Here is a 15213-nt window from a genome sequence, read left to right as displayed (position 1 = left end):
AGAGAATGGAGGAAGAATGAGGGCAGGACCACGCTCTGGGTCTGGCAGGCCTGTACTGTTACACCCTCCGGGCGTTTCAGGAATTTAGTGCCTGGACAGTACCTCTGAGTCTATGAAGTCAAATGCCCAACTGAGACATTATTCCCCTCCCCACCCCCACCCCCACCCCCAGGGCTCTGGCCAGCCGGAGGGAGGCGCTGGCCCCACTGCACACCTGTGCTGACTACCTTGCCCCAAGGTCTTTCCTGAAATACTTCGGGATTCACTCATCCGACCGCAAGGTCTAGAGGTTGCGCTTCAGACCATTCCATCAAAGCAGAAATAGGTGATCAGTGTGACGGGTTGAGAGGAGGAGGTGAGAGTCAGGTGGAGACTGAAGGGCAGCCTCTCCACAGCCCCATCTCCTCCCGGCCCTGCTGGTTCTGATGAGTCTTCTTCACCTGGATCTGGCCCCTCATCATCTATCTGCAGGCTCGAGCACTGTCCCTGCCTCAGGAGCTCTGCTCACACTGTTACCTGTGGCTGCAATGCCATCTTACCCAAACCTGTGAGCAGCCAGCCTCAGGCCTCCTGCTAGGCTCAGTCCAGCTCCCTCCTCCTCTGGGGAGCCTTCCCAACTCCCCCAGGCTGGTGCTCTGTAACTCATGCTGCCTCAGCGGTCACCATGTGTGCACCTGTCTCTCTGACTGGCTTGCCAGTGCCTGGTACATAGCAGGTGAGTAATAAATATTATTGAATAATGGAATTACATAATAACTCTCAGCCCAGCTGTGCATCAGAAGCACCTGAATGACTTTAAAAGAAAAAGCCACAGCAACATTCCGAGAGCTTCCAATTCAGCCAGTCTGAGTTGCAGGGACCCAGGCTTCTGAAAATTTTGAAAGATTCCCAAGCGTTCTGATATGCAGCCAGTCTTGACAATTATTAGAATGGGAAAAATGAATGAGTGGATGAATGAATGTGACTGCAGGTACACAGAGGATCCCTCTCCTGGCCACTCACGCACACAGTGAACAAAGGGCAGCATTCGTTAGGGAGGACAGTTAGGGCCTGTTGCTGTGGACATCAACCCATTGCCAGGGAGCTACAACTGGAGACAAACTGCCTTCACGCCAGGATGAGGGCTTTCTGACAACCGGGGTGTGGGCTGAGCCGAACAAGGCTCAGCCTCCAAAGGATGCACTGAACAGACGGCGGGAGAGGAAGGAAGCATGAAGTGAGCCTGCGGCTGAGGCACAAAGGCTGACACTTGCTCTGTGCCAGCTCCCAGGCCATGTTCTTTACCCTATTGTTTCATTTCACTCCAGCTGCAACTGATGTTGTGCCCTTACCCTCACTGCACAGCTGGGGATGCTGAGGTGAGAGAGGGGAGTGTTCTGCCCAAGGCCAAATTGGTGGGGCGAGGTCTGCAACCCAGACCCTCTGACTCCAAAGCCCACACTCTTCACCCCACGGTGCGGCACTTCCATAGCAACATGACACAGCAGAGGGAAAGGCAGACTGCACACTGGAGAACTACGGACCATCAAAATAAATGCTCAATGAGAACACCCCCCCTCAAGATGACGTTCCCGTCAATCCTTACAGAAACCATCATGGTGGCCGGGTCACCATTTCATACATCTATCCATGGCTTTTTCAGGCAGTTATTATAATTTTATACCATACACAGAACTAGATAAGGCGAGAACTAAAGTGTTACAGCAAAGTCAATATCAAACACTTGGGTTTAAAGGCTGTGCATTGTATCTGAACTGCAAGTGCTCCCAGTCCCAGACAGACATCAAAGCCAGTGCCGGTTTCAGGCCGTGGCCCCCATCATGGAAGGCAGTAACAGACTGTAGCCAGTGAAGACTCTCCACCAGGCACTTTCATGTGTGCCCCATTCTCCAGGCTTTTACCTCAGTATTACTGTCCCCATTTCACAGACAAGGAAACTGAGGCTCACAAACTGGAAAGGGCCACGTTGGAAGTTGAACTAAGTAGCCATGCGGGGGTTCCGGCCCTGGCTTCTGCTCTGCAGCACTACCTCCCGTATCATGATTAGAGTGCACTCGGCAGCGACCTTGACCAGTTTTAGAGAAAACTGAGTTAATCATGTTAACCTTAGCTTATACTTGCTGGGACAATTAAAGTCTGCAGAAGCACACGCTATTCCCTCTGGTTTTGCTGCACTCCGCCTTGGGTAAGGTTCTTAGTGCTTGCCCACTTAATAAAAATCCAAGAGTTGCAACAATAGGCTGGGAATTACAGGATTTAAAAAGAAGAGTCATTTATGTTTTTCAGTTTTTTAGTAGTTTAATTGAGCATTTAAGGTTTTTTTTTTTAAAGATGTCTCAGGAAGATGGAAATGGGGAAAAAGACAAGCCAAAATTGAGGCCCTAAGAGATTTAGAGGAATTACTGGGCCGTGTTTCTACAGTAATTGTAACTGGCTGTGCTGAAAAAACCCAAAGAAAACTCTATAGACCAGGTGAGTTGTCAGCTGAACAAAAAGATTCTTCATCTACAAAATAGTGGATTTTTGGAGAGAAACAGGAGGAAGATAGAATGAAAGCAAAGGGAATGGGGGAGAAGAGAGGACAGGAGGGATCTGTGTTCATTTCTCTCTGAGGACTCTGAGAAAGAACCCTTGTTTCCAAAGCCAAAGCAGTCTTTTCCATGCAAGAGAGGCACAGAAGCCAAGTTCTGTGTCAGCTTGGTAGAATTTATTGTGCTGCAAGAGGGCCTTTAACTTTCTACTGAAGAAAAAGAGCCTGGATTAGGAGCATGACAACAATGGCAGTTAACAATTACTGAACACCAGCCAAGAGCCAGGCACTGTGCTGTGACTTACACATATTATCAAATTTAATTCTCACAATTTCATGAGCAAGAGGTATTAATATACCCATTTACAGGTGAGAAGTCCAAGGATTCCTGATGATAATCTGTCTATGGCCATGCCACTGAGTTGGTAACGAAGTAGGAGAGCAGGCATTCACATTCCCGTATGTCTCCTGGGCTGTGCTCACCCTGGAAAACTTGGGGACAAGACAGAAGCCCATGGCCACACATTCTTGGGGCTCCTCTTCCACAACTTTAGGACTTGATGGAAAAAGAAGCCCAACCACAGAGACATCAGGACCACCCCAAGTCGTGAATTCGTGAATTCAGGTTATCCGATGCCTGACAGAAGACAGCTCGTCTTTAGGCCACTCTTCGATTTGGACAGAATTTGAACTGATGGACCAACACTTCCTAACTCCAGCCTCTCCTGATGCTCCCTCCCCCCAGGCTGCCTGATGAATGGTGCTGCCTCTCAGCTTTCCAGCCAAAGATGGGCCCCTTGGGGTGGTCCAGATACTCCAGCAACCACATAGTACCAAAGAATCCTGTGTTGCTGTAAGGGTCATGTTTGCCCTGGGGCAAGAGGGAGGGAGGGAGCAGGGCAAATTACTGCTTTGCAAGCCTGGTGTTTTTCACTGAAATTGTTCTGAGAGGAATAAAACCCATCATGTCATCATGGGACACATTTAGGGGACTCAGATGACATTTAGAGAGAAACCATAAAAGTCCGTGACATTTCTGGAAACTAGTGGCTAGAATGCCTGGAAACAGCCAGGGCAAAGCTCATTCGCACGGAGCCCTAGGACTTCTTCCGTCCTGACACCATGAATGCCCCTTTGGCAAAAAAAAACCCTCAAAGTGAGCTCAGGCCTTCAGGTGAGGATTGTTCCTCCAGTAAGAGTGAGCATTCTGTCCTCAAAACTCATAAAGTCATCCCTCAAGACCCATGGGTATTCCATTCTGAGCCTGCCCACTCAGAAAACTGCAAGAGTAAGAGGGGAAACAACCTGCTCTGGTCCCCAGGACAGTCCTAAAGTGGTCGGGGGTTAGCCAGTGGATGATGTTGGACTGCACAACTTGATAGACCTCTCACAGCCACCTTTTTAGCCCCCGCCAATTACTCTCTGCACTCACTGGCTGTGCTGCATCAGCACCTCCTGCTTTCAGGCAGTCTCACCTGGGAGACAGTGGCAAGCAATGGCTGGGCAAAACCTATTTCCCTGACAACTCAGGGCCCAGACATAGATGAGCAGCTCATGCGTGCATGAATTCAACCCCAAAGCTAGTCAGAGCAAGTGTGGAAGTGGTGAAAAAGGGCATTCACTGGAGGAAATCTGCGGGTCAAGGCACTAGGGCTTTCAGTGAAACTAACCCTGAGCCACTGGTTCCCCTAGATTTCCAGTTGCCCTATATACCGTAGCCATCAGCACAACTGCTCTGAGCTGGTCCCTGCCCCTAACTCACTCTCACAAGGTGTCCATCAGATGACATTAATTTGTCTGGAACATTTCTAAGCTGCAATTTTAGACCTTGAAACTACGACATCCACTGCTGTCTGCCCTGTTTCTTCTTTTCTCTTTTTTGTGGGGAGAAGGCAATGAAGCACACTTTGGGAGGGAATCAAGATTCATAGAACAGAGCTGATGAAAAGCAGCTAAGGCAGAAAGCTATGCAGGGAGTAAAAGGATGGCATCTGGAAACATTGCCCACCAGGATGCAACCACATTCCTGCTGAGGCAGGGGCCACAGGCTTAGACAGAGGAGGGCAAGAGGCTACGGGGGGGGGGGGGGAAACAAGCAAGATTAATTATAGTCAGAGCAATGTAACAATACGTGAAGGAACCCCTACCAAAACTCCATGTTAAACATTAAGAAAAGTCATGGTCATATTAATTATCAGTTAAAGCTCAAAAAGCCAGAAGTAACTTGGCTTGGAATGTCTGAATATTCCCGAGATAAAGGAAAGTATCTCAGCATAGCCCAGGTTTTTTATTGTGTTAATCATGCCTTTGTGAGATTCACTTTAGCATGCTAAGGCCCAGACCTATATGCTGTTTTCCTCCTTTAGACTTCATCAAGTAATTTGCAACCTGGTCACTAATACGGCAAGCAAGCCCAGCCATGAACAACATAGTAAAAGGAAGAAAGATTCCATCTTAAAGATAAGATCGCCTTTTAAAACCCAGGAAGTTAAGTACAGTTCTTAAATTCTTTAGCAAGCAGACAATAACTCAGCCCACCTTGAGGGCAGGGCAGGCAGTCTTGATTGATATGCTCCCAGACCAAAAAGCTGCTATTCTGTGAAAGAATCTGCAGTAAATTTATGTTAATTTTGCAGAATTACGTGGAGGACTGATGAGAAAAGAGACTTAATGTCTCATCGAGGATAAACATTCTAAGACCACTTAACAAGTCCACACTCCTAGCCCTTTATCATGTTCCCAAACATCCTCCTAGCCCTATAAATTCCCTAGACAATGAACAACTATGGACTTTCTTGTCCCCTCCTGGTGTGAGCCAGGAGCTCTGTCCTCTTGAGACAGGGAGGCAGCAGGACATAACTCCTGCTCAATTAAGAGTAAAGTGTGGGCACTGGAAAAGGAAAAAGTCTTACAAAACAGGGTGCTTGAGATTGAAACAATGTAACAACTTATTCCCCATAGGGACCCAGTGGTATAGAACAGCTTATTGTGTGCTTAGGCCCATTAGCTTACAATAGGGTGTCCGGGAAACCTTCAGACATAGGTTAAAATATAACTAGCACTCTGGCTGAATCTATAGAAAACTCCCACTGCAGTAAGCATAAAACCCTAGACACTGAGCCCCCAAATGGCAACCTTGCCCCTCCCTGCTCCTGTGGGGAGTTCCATAGCTTCTCTTTTCTTGAATAAAGCTCTCTCTATATCTGAATAAAAACTCTCTGTAAATCTCCTGCCTTGTCTGTTCATGAAGTTCATTCTTTGACTCCCTGAACAAGAACCCTGGCATCACTCTCACTTTATCTCTAAAAATAAAAGCTTCTCCCTGGTTCTCCCTACCTTGAGTGTTTGGGAAGTTCATTCTTCAACTCCGCAAACATGAACCCCGGCATCACTGCCATGTTTTGACTTCTCCAGAGAAGCTAGAGGAATATGGGACTGAGAGATAGCCTCTGGCCAAGGTCTTGGAGAACAATGATTCTGTCTCCACCACAGAATACAGCTGGAAAGGGCAGAAGTGACACGGCAGGTGGGCAGAAGAGGCCTTGTCCTTGGGGCTCCTGGTGGGATGCCAGGTCCAGCTGGGGTGGGTGGCTGTAAGGAGTAGAGCCCGTAGGCCCTGTGACGCTCTAGGCATGTAAGACAATATGTCTAAGTGCTCTCTTCTCCCTGAGCTCTCTATTAAGGCTGAGCCCCAGTTCCCTGGAGGTAGGCGAGCTCTGAAGTCCAGTGGCACATTCCCACCCCTGGATGGGGAGGGAAGAGCTCCATGGAGGCAACAAGGGATTTGGCTGACAGAGTGGTGGTGTATCCGTGAAGTGCTGGCTAACATCTTACAATCTAGTCACGTGGGGATAAGGGAAGAAGGGAGATAGAGAATTAAACCAACACATAACAAAGATAAATGGCCAAGAGGACCCAGAACTTAGGCAGTACACTGAGTGGGGGAGGCTAGGCAGGGGGTTACCAAGAGCTTTTAGGGGACTTCAAAGGCTTGTCAGATTCCCAAAGATCCCTGCCACTCTCGCTGTCCTTTAATTTCCCAGTCCCTCTCTCAGCCACACATCGCTAAGAGATTCCCACGTTCTGGATGGCTTTGCTTCCAAGAGCAGGGGCCGCAGGCTTCCAAGGGAAGGCTTCGAACCCAAGTGGTCCCAACGTCAGCCTACGCATTTGAAGTTGGTACTGTGCCAAATAAGCAGCTTTGCAGAAAGAGGGCTTACTTTCTTCCTTCCTCTTCTCCTTTGGAAATAAAAGTAGGTTGTGTTTCATCTGCCTCTCATTCCCTGGAGATCTTGGAAACTAGAGCTGAAGGGGCTTCTTGAATTACCTCTTCAAATTCTCTGCCCAGGACATCAATGCCTATGACTTTTGCCTTGGGTACTGCCGCTATGGTGACTGAGGCCCAAAGTTACTGGATCAGGCGGCCTGCGAGGGTGGTTCCCAGGTGGGTGACTGGAATCATACAGGGCAGGCACCGAGCCCCTTGGGTCAGGGGGAAAGGAAGAGACTGGGAGGGCTGGTAGACTTCTGGGCTCGCTGCCCTGCCGACAGAGGTGGGGGTGCTAGAAAGGAGGGTTCGGGGAGAGCCACAGGTGCGGCGACAGACCTGCACTGGCTCGAGGGGGCTGGGCCTGGAGGGGGCTATGCACGGCTACAGTCAGAGCTTTGTCCTGGGGGCAGAGCCCTCTAGCTGAGGCGTCTGTTTGCTCGCCAAGAAACTCCTGGGGCCACAGAAGTGCAAGTGAGCATAGAAGATCAAAGAGGGGCAGGGATAGGGGCCTTGCAGGGACATGAAGGGAACTAGCTTCTCCCATCTCGTGCGCAGTAATCAAAACTACCTGTGCGGGTCTCTCCACTCCCTTTCTTGTCCTGAGCTCGGCCCCAACGTCCGTGGCCCGCGGAGGAGACCTAAGCTTTAAAATGGCAGATGGGAGTGCCCCTCGGCCCCGCACGGGCGGCACAATCACCCTGCTACTCCTCCGTCCCTGGAAACCCAGTTCGGCCGGAGTCCTGCGTGTCCCTTTCACGCGCCTCTGCGCCCAGAGGTGGCGCCGCAGGACTCCGGGCCCCTCCCGCTGGGCATCCCGAGCCGGCAAAGGCGCCTACTCGGGGCTACCCCGGGGGAGGCAGAAGTTGCCAATACCTGGACGGGAATACCTGTCCGTCCCAAAGGGGGACGATCGCAGGTCAGGGGTCCACGGAGGCGTTCAGCACCGCCGGTGGCCAACGGGCGACCGGCGACCCCACGCGCCAGTGTCCGCGGCGCAGGGGCACCGGCCGACTTACCCCAGAGCAGAGTGAGCGGCTTGGCTTTGGGGATGAGCACCAGGGAGTACACGGCCCCCAAGTGGAGCAGGCTCATCAGGACGACGTTCCTCCAGACGATGTTCTGCCGCTGGCCGCGCGCTCCCGGCCTCTCCTGGGCGCCGCCGCCCTCCGGGCCTTCGACCCCCGCACGGATTTCCTCCTTGGCGTTGCGGAAGGGGACCTTTCCCCCGCCGGTGGCCGGGCCAGGCATGGTTGGGGAGAGAGGCCCGCCGGCGGCGGCGGCAACGGCAGCGGGAAGGCGCTCGGCCGGCTCGGAGCCCTCCGGTGGGGGCGGGAGCTGCTGCCTTTTAGGAGGGACGGCCTCACCTCCTGTCCCCTCCTTCCCAGCCCTTCTCGGGGTCCTGCTCTCGTCTTCAGGTGTTCGGCGTGGCCTAAGGATGCAAATCTTGGCGCCCGGCATCTGTTGCTGGCGTAGCGCCCATGCCGCTGCCGGGGCTGTCGCGGGCGAGGAAGACGAGGTAAGCGCGGGAGGCGGGAGGCGCGCGGAGCCGGGGTGCGGGTGTGGGAGGAGGGCCGGGAAGCGGCGGGGGAGGCAGCCTCCGAGGGGCTGAGAGACCTGCATAGCTACAGCCAATCAGCATCGCCCGTGGGGCTCTTAAAGGGAAAGGCGCCCTCTTGGCCTCCGCGGCACCGGCTTGCAAGGGCTAAACCCGGAGCCTGTTGGGCGGGCGGTGGGCAGCCTCCGCCTGGGGCTGGGTGGGATGTCGCTCCCGGGACAGGGAGCCTGCCGAGCGGCTCACAGCATTTCTGTTGTTGATGTCGTTGTGTGTCTCCAGCTCCAAAAAAAAAGAAAAATACTTTTCCCATTTGAAAATACTTTTTTTTTTTTTTTTGAAGCCACAAGCCACCAGTGTTGGAGTATTTAAAATACTTGCCTGGAGTCACAACTCAGGTTAAGGATAGATTCCAGATGAGAATGAAGTCCCTCTGCCTGTTTGTATGGCTCCTTTAGAGGGATAGAGGCAGCTTCTCAACGCTTAATTAGGCAGCTGCAGCAAGACACACAGTAGGTGCTCAATTAGTGCCTATTAGATGATACAGAAATGATTTGGGGGCTGGTTAATAGACAACAGTGCCTTGCCACCGCACCACCCATCTGCCGCGCAGCTCCGTTTATGGCAAATTTTCGGCTAATTAGCGCGCTTCTGGACTGCCCCCTCAGTCCTCAGTTGATGGAACAATACCTTAATGCCAGCACCATTGCAAATGGCACTTTAGAAAAAAAATCACCCAGAATGCTCGAAGGAAAACTGACCTGTGAAAATTTTGTTCATTCCTATCCTCCTAACGCAGATAATATAAACCTGTCCGGAGAGACCTAATTGCACTCAGCTGTTGGGAGGGATTAGTTGGACGCCTCGCAAACAAGTGTGGCTGCATCTGCCGGCGGATAGCAGAAGAAAAGGGCTCAAGACTGAAAGCCAGAGGCTCTGAGTTCAAAATCTAACTTGCTGTGACTCAACTTCACGCTCTAGGCACAAATTTCCTTAGGAGGGAATCAACTACACTTTGCCTTCCAGCTTGCCAATTCTATGAATGTGAGTGAGTTTGAAGGGGCTCTGTTATGTTGACAGAAAAGCTGGGTTTGGTATTACCCATTGTTAGGAATCCTTCCCAGGATTCTAGGAGAGGGGAGAAAATTACAAAGAAGTGACTTCATGAAAGGGCATACAGGGGCGTCTTCTTGTTAGCAGACCTGAATTGGTCCAATCAGCCAGATAAAATAATGTCTAATTTAAAAGTGAAGGTTTGTGGCTGAAGAATCAGGACCACTGAGCCAGTATTATGTTGGTGCTTCAGATGGAGCTGAAATTAGAGAATGAGAGGCCATTTGCCTGGAGATGGGAGTACTGTTTATGACTAGTGAGACCACAGAAGATGAAACTGGGAGGTATAAATTTCCTCAGCCTGTTCAACCTGGGCTTTATCGTGAACCACTTTTCTTCTCATGCTCCCTCTGCTCCCTTTTCCACCCGACCACATACTCTCTGTGGCTCTCTAGTTCAGACTGTCCTTTCTCTCTGGGATGGACTAGTTGTGTGGCCAAAAGCCACTCTCTGCATTATTGAAATGACTCACCCTCCCTCACTCTAATCATTCAGTCATTTGTTTGACATTTATTGGGCACCCGCTATGTGCCAGGACTAGTGGACACTGGGGATACAAGGATGAATAAGGTATGGTGCCTGTCCTAAGAGCACCCCACCTAGGAGGGAAGACAAATCAAACAAATGTAACATCGTGCCTATTACCTTAGAAGGGCAGGAAGGTCCAGTCCATTATCAGAAAAAAAAAAATTCTTATTAGACATCAAGTGTACAAACAAAGAGTCCAGGGGAGGCAGCAGAATAGTTCTTTACTTGGTCTCTGAGTGTGTTATCTATTAAATAAGCCACTCTGTCTTGAATCTATCTTGAATGAACATTTTCCTCTTTCCCTCCAATGGGTCAGACTGGGTTTGCTCAGTCATTTCAGACAGTTGGACTCACGATGGAGGAGGGGATGTTTATATGTGTTGAGGGTGGGGGTTTGGGGAAGAGCTCTTTAGGTCTTTTAAATGCTGCCTACAAAAGGATGACTGAAGGGAAGTGGCCTTTCCAGACCTAGCCTCAGAGTGAAACTTCTACAGATACAGATATACTCTTGCTAATAATGACTATCCCCAGTAGCATATTATGCCATCAGGGCTACCATCCCTTTTCTCATCTAAGGTTTTTGTATTCTTAGCTTCTGGTCAAGACCCCATGAGTGTTCATCTCACCCACTGATGGAGGCAAATGGGTCAATAACCCTTATCCTGTCAAACAATTACCAAAAATGTGATTAACATCTTAACATTTTGAACATTTTAAAGTAATATATTCACATTTTTGTGCAACTAGACTCGAGAACTTTTCATCTTGCAAAACCAAAACTCTGTTAAAAACAACCAAAACATTAAAAAACAATCCCCCACTTCTCACTCTCCCTACCTGTTAGAAGCCATCATTGTACTTTATTTCTATAAGTTTGATTATTTTAGGTACCTCATATAAGTGATATACAATGTTTGTCTTTTTGTGTGACTAGCTTATTTCTCTTTGCACAATACCTTCAAGTTTCATCCATGTTGTAGCATGTCAATTTCTTTCCTTTTCAAGGCCAGATAATATTCCATTGTATGCTTATATCACCGTTTGCATATTCATTTATCTGATGTAGCTATTTGAGTTGCTTACACCTTTTAACTATTGTGAATAATGCTGCTATGAACATAGGTGTACAACTATCTCTTTGAGACCATACTTTCAATTCTTTGGTATATATATATATATATACAGAAGTGGCATTGCTAGATTCTATGGTAATTCTACCTTCAATTTTTTGTGGAACTTCCATACTGTTTTCCATAGCAGCTGCTGTATTTACATTTACAACAGTGTACAAGGGTTCCCTTTCCTCCATGTCCTTGCCAACACTTTTTACTTCCTGTCTTTTTGAGAAGACATGAGGTAATATCTCACTGTGGTTTTGATTTACATTCCCTAGTGATTAGTGATGTAGAGCATCTTTTCATGTGCTTATGGGCCATTTGTATGTCATCCTGGGAAAAATGTCTCTTCTAGTCCTTTGTTTGTTGGCCATTTGTATGTATATTTGTATTTTTAGTGGGTTGTTTGTTTTTTTCTTGTTGAGTTACAGGAGTTCTTTGTATACTTTGGATATTAACCCCTTATTAGATAAATGTCTTGCAAATATTTTCTCTCATTCCATAGATTACCCTTTCATTGTTGCTGGTGTCATATGATGCATAAAAGTTTTTTATTTTGATGTCCATTTTCTAGTTTTACATTTGTTACCTATACATTTGGTGTCATATCCAAGAAATTGTTGCCAAATCCAATGTCAGGAAGCTGTCCCCCTATGTTTTCTTCTAAGAGTTCTATAATTTTAGCTCTTAGGTTTAGGTCTTTTGTCCATTTTGAGTTAATTTTTGTACATGGTGTGTGGTGAAGGTCCAGCTTCATTCTTTTGCACATGGCAATTTTCAAAAAAACATTTGTTGGGAAGAAAAAAGAAAAGATGGCAGTGTGAGAGGTGAGACAGAAACAACCTCCACCAAAAACCACATACAACAGGAAAATCAGCAAATACAACTAATCCTGAAAGAGTAACAGGGAAGAAGGCTATGACAGACTGCCTACATCTGGGGAAAAGAGCAGACCTCATGGAAAAGAGTAAAGTACCAAACCCTGATCTGGTGGGAACCAAGCCCTTCCTCCACCCCAGATCACCAGTGGGAGGAAGAAAAATGGAGCAGTGAGGGAGTGGAGGCCTAGGACTGCTGAACACCCAGCCCTGGAGATATGCTCTGGGAGCACGAACCTACATTACATGGTGCTTGGAAGATTAGGGGGGTTGGAAAACTAATGCAGGCAGAATACTTGGAAATACTGAGAGTCAGCTGCTTGTGGAGAACAGGTATCCACAACTTGCTGCTCTGGGACAAAAGAAAGTCAGGCACTCTGAGAGACCACCAAACAGTGAGCAGGTTGCTAAAGGGGAAAGGATTGCACAGAGCTTGCTGCTCAGGAGAAAGGACAGGTGAACAAAATTGTCCCAAACCACTCAGCCCCAGTAGGTTAGGAACTTTCATGAGCTTCAGGCCCTCCATTCCCCTGGCAGGCTACATAGCTTCAAGGTCCACCACCATGATATGCAGCCTTCTGGGCCTTCCTCCTGGCCAGCACCAGCTTGCAAACCAGCTGCCATGCCATTGCGCCAGTCTAGTCAGAGGGCAGCCCCGCCTATGGCAGATACAAGGACATAGCATAGAGACTCCTCGCTGTGTGCATGGCCCACTGGCTCTGGCAGTGGAGGCAGGCACTGCAACTGGGAAGCAGGAAAAAGCTTTTCCCTCCAAACAGACACCAGCACCACTCGCCTGGGAACCCCACCATAGCTCCAGGGGCTGAGCAGCTCCAGAGAGTAGAGCTTCTGGGCACTAGAGGGTGCCACCTACACCAAGTTATTCCAAATATGAAACATCTAAAAAACCTGGTACAAACCCAAATTCCACAAGCACCAGAAAGAGGGCCAAGTGAAACTGAACCAATCTTCCTGAAAAAGATTAAAAAATAAAAATCATAAGCATGCTCATGGAGCTACAGAAAAATATTCAAGACCTCAGGGAGGGATTCAAGAAAGAGATAGAAACTTTGAAAAATAGAGTATCTGAAATGAAACATACAATGGACAGATTTTAAAGATTAGATGAGATAGAGGAGACAGTAAAGAAATAGAAATTAGAGAAAGGAATACAAAGAAGCTGAGTCACAAAGAGAAAAAAAGGATCTCTAGGAATAAAAGAATATTAAGAGAACTGTGTGACCAATCCAAATGGAACAATATTCAGATTATAGGGGTACCAGAAGAAGAAGAGAGAAAAAAGGGGATATAAAGTGTCTTTGAGGACATAATTGCTGAGAACTTCCCCAATCTGGGGAAGGAAATAGTCTCCCAGGCCATGGAAGTGCACAGACCTCCCAACACAAGGGACCCAAGGAAGACAACAGCAAGACATATAATAATTAAAATGCAAAGATAAAACACAAGGACAGAGTATTAAAAGCAGCCAGAGAGAGAAAAAAATCACTTACAAAGGAAAACTCATCAGGCTATCATCAGACTTCTCAACAGAAACCTTACAGACCAGAAGGGAGTGTCATGATATATTCAATGCAATGAAGCAGAAGGACCTCGAAACAAGAATACTCTACCCAGGAAGAAGACTACCATTTAAATTTGAAGGAGGGATTAAACAATTTCCAGATAAGCAAAAGCTGAGAGAATTTGCCACCCACAAACCATCTCTATAGTGCATTTTGGAGGGACTGCTCTAGATGGAAGTGTTCCTAAGGCTAAATAGCTATCACCAGAGGAAATAAAACCACAGTAAAGAAAGTAGGCCAATTAATCACTAAGCAAATGCAAATCAAATCAACCAACCCTGAAAGTCAGTCAAGGGGTACACAAAGAGTACAGAATATGATACCTAATATATAAAGAATGGAGAAGGAAGAAAAAGGAGAAAAAAAAAGAATCTTTTTATTGTGATAGCATAACTCTCAGATAGTAAGGAAGCAACCATTGAACCTTTGGTAACCATGAATCTAAAGCCTGCAATGACAATAAGTACATATCTATCATAATTATAGGTGGTCTAAATGCACCAATTAAAACACATACAGTCACTGAATGGATAAAAAAATAAGACCTGGGGGAGGAGCCAAGATGGTGGCGTGAGTAGCGCAGTGGAAGTCTCCTCCCAAAAACATATATATTTTTGAAAATACAACAAATACAACTATTCTGAAAAGAGAGACCAGAAGATACAGGACAATAGCCAGACTACATCTACACCTGCGAGAACCGTGTGCCTCATGAAGGGAGTAAGATACAAGCCGCAGCCTGGTGGGACCTGAGTGACACCCCTACCCCAGCTCCACGACAGGAGGAAAGGAGTCAGAGCAGGGAGAGAGTGGGAGCCCAGGACTGCTAAACACCCAGCCCTAGACATTTGCACTGGGAGTGCAGACATACAGTGCATGGTGTGCTGGATACTAGGGAAACAGAACAGTAAAACCTGTGAGGGGGTCCTCACAGCCAGCTCGCCTGGGACAAAAGAAAAGCGAGTGCTTTTTGAAAGTCTTAAAGAGACAGGAGCCTCATAGCTGGACGGAAGTGTCCCGGCACACTCAGCCCAGCAGCTGGGAATCCTGGGGAACTCTGGGCACCCTAACCCACTGGGCAGCAGGGAAGCTCTGAGGCCCCTTACGGCAATAAACAGCCTCCCAACCGTTCCCCCTCTGGCGTGCACTGCCATAGCAGAGCAGCAGCCTGAAAGTGGCCACGCCCACAGCAACCGTGCAGAGCTTACTCCACAGTGGCCCAGGAAAGAATCAGAGACACCGTCTGCACACAGCTACCCAGCACAAGCCACTAGGGGTCACAGTTCTCCCAGGAAAGGAAGGCGAGGAGCAAGTGGAAAGGGACTTGGTTCTCCCAGCTGACACATGCACCAACTGCCCAAGACTACCTCTATTGCCATGAGAAGTCAGAAGAATTTGATCCAGACCAGAATAACCCACACATCCTCCCTGAGAGGGAACCTAGGGAGATAGATTTAACCAATCTCCATGCAAAATAATTCAAAATAAAGGTCATAACCATGCTGATGGACTTGTAGAGAAATATGTAAGAGCTAAGGAGGGAGAATAGAGAAACAAAACAATCTCTGGAATGACTTGAATGCAGAATGGACGAGATGTAAGAGGCTATTAATGGAATAGAAATAAGAGAACAGGAATGCAGAT

At 48.0% G+C, this 15213-nt stretch overlaps 1 protein-coding gene across 1 annotated transcript in view; it reads right to left on the bottom strand.

Annotated features, from left to right (window-relative positions):
• Positions 1–8391, bottom strand: part of SCD5 (stearoyl-CoA desaturase 5) — a 155306-nt gene extending 146915 nt beyond the window's left edge. The window contains exon 1 of the mRNA XM_037021203.2: positions 7817–8391. Within this exon, the coding sequence (XP_036877098.1) occupies positions 7817–8258 (442 nt within the window). The 5' untranslated portion in view covers positions 8259–8391. The remainder of the gene's footprint in view (positions 1–7816) is intronic.
• Between the last annotated feature and the right edge of the window lie 6822 nt (positions 8392–15213).

The sequence above is a fragment of the Manis javanica genome, chromosome 5, assembly GCF_040802235.1.
Source record: "Manis javanica isolate MJ-LG chromosome 5, MJ_LKY, whole genome shotgun sequence".
Classification (NCBI taxonomy): Eukaryota; Metazoa; Chordata; class Mammalia; order Pholidota; family Manidae; genus Manis; species Manis javanica.
This window is presented reverse-complemented; position numbering and strand designations above follow the sequence as displayed.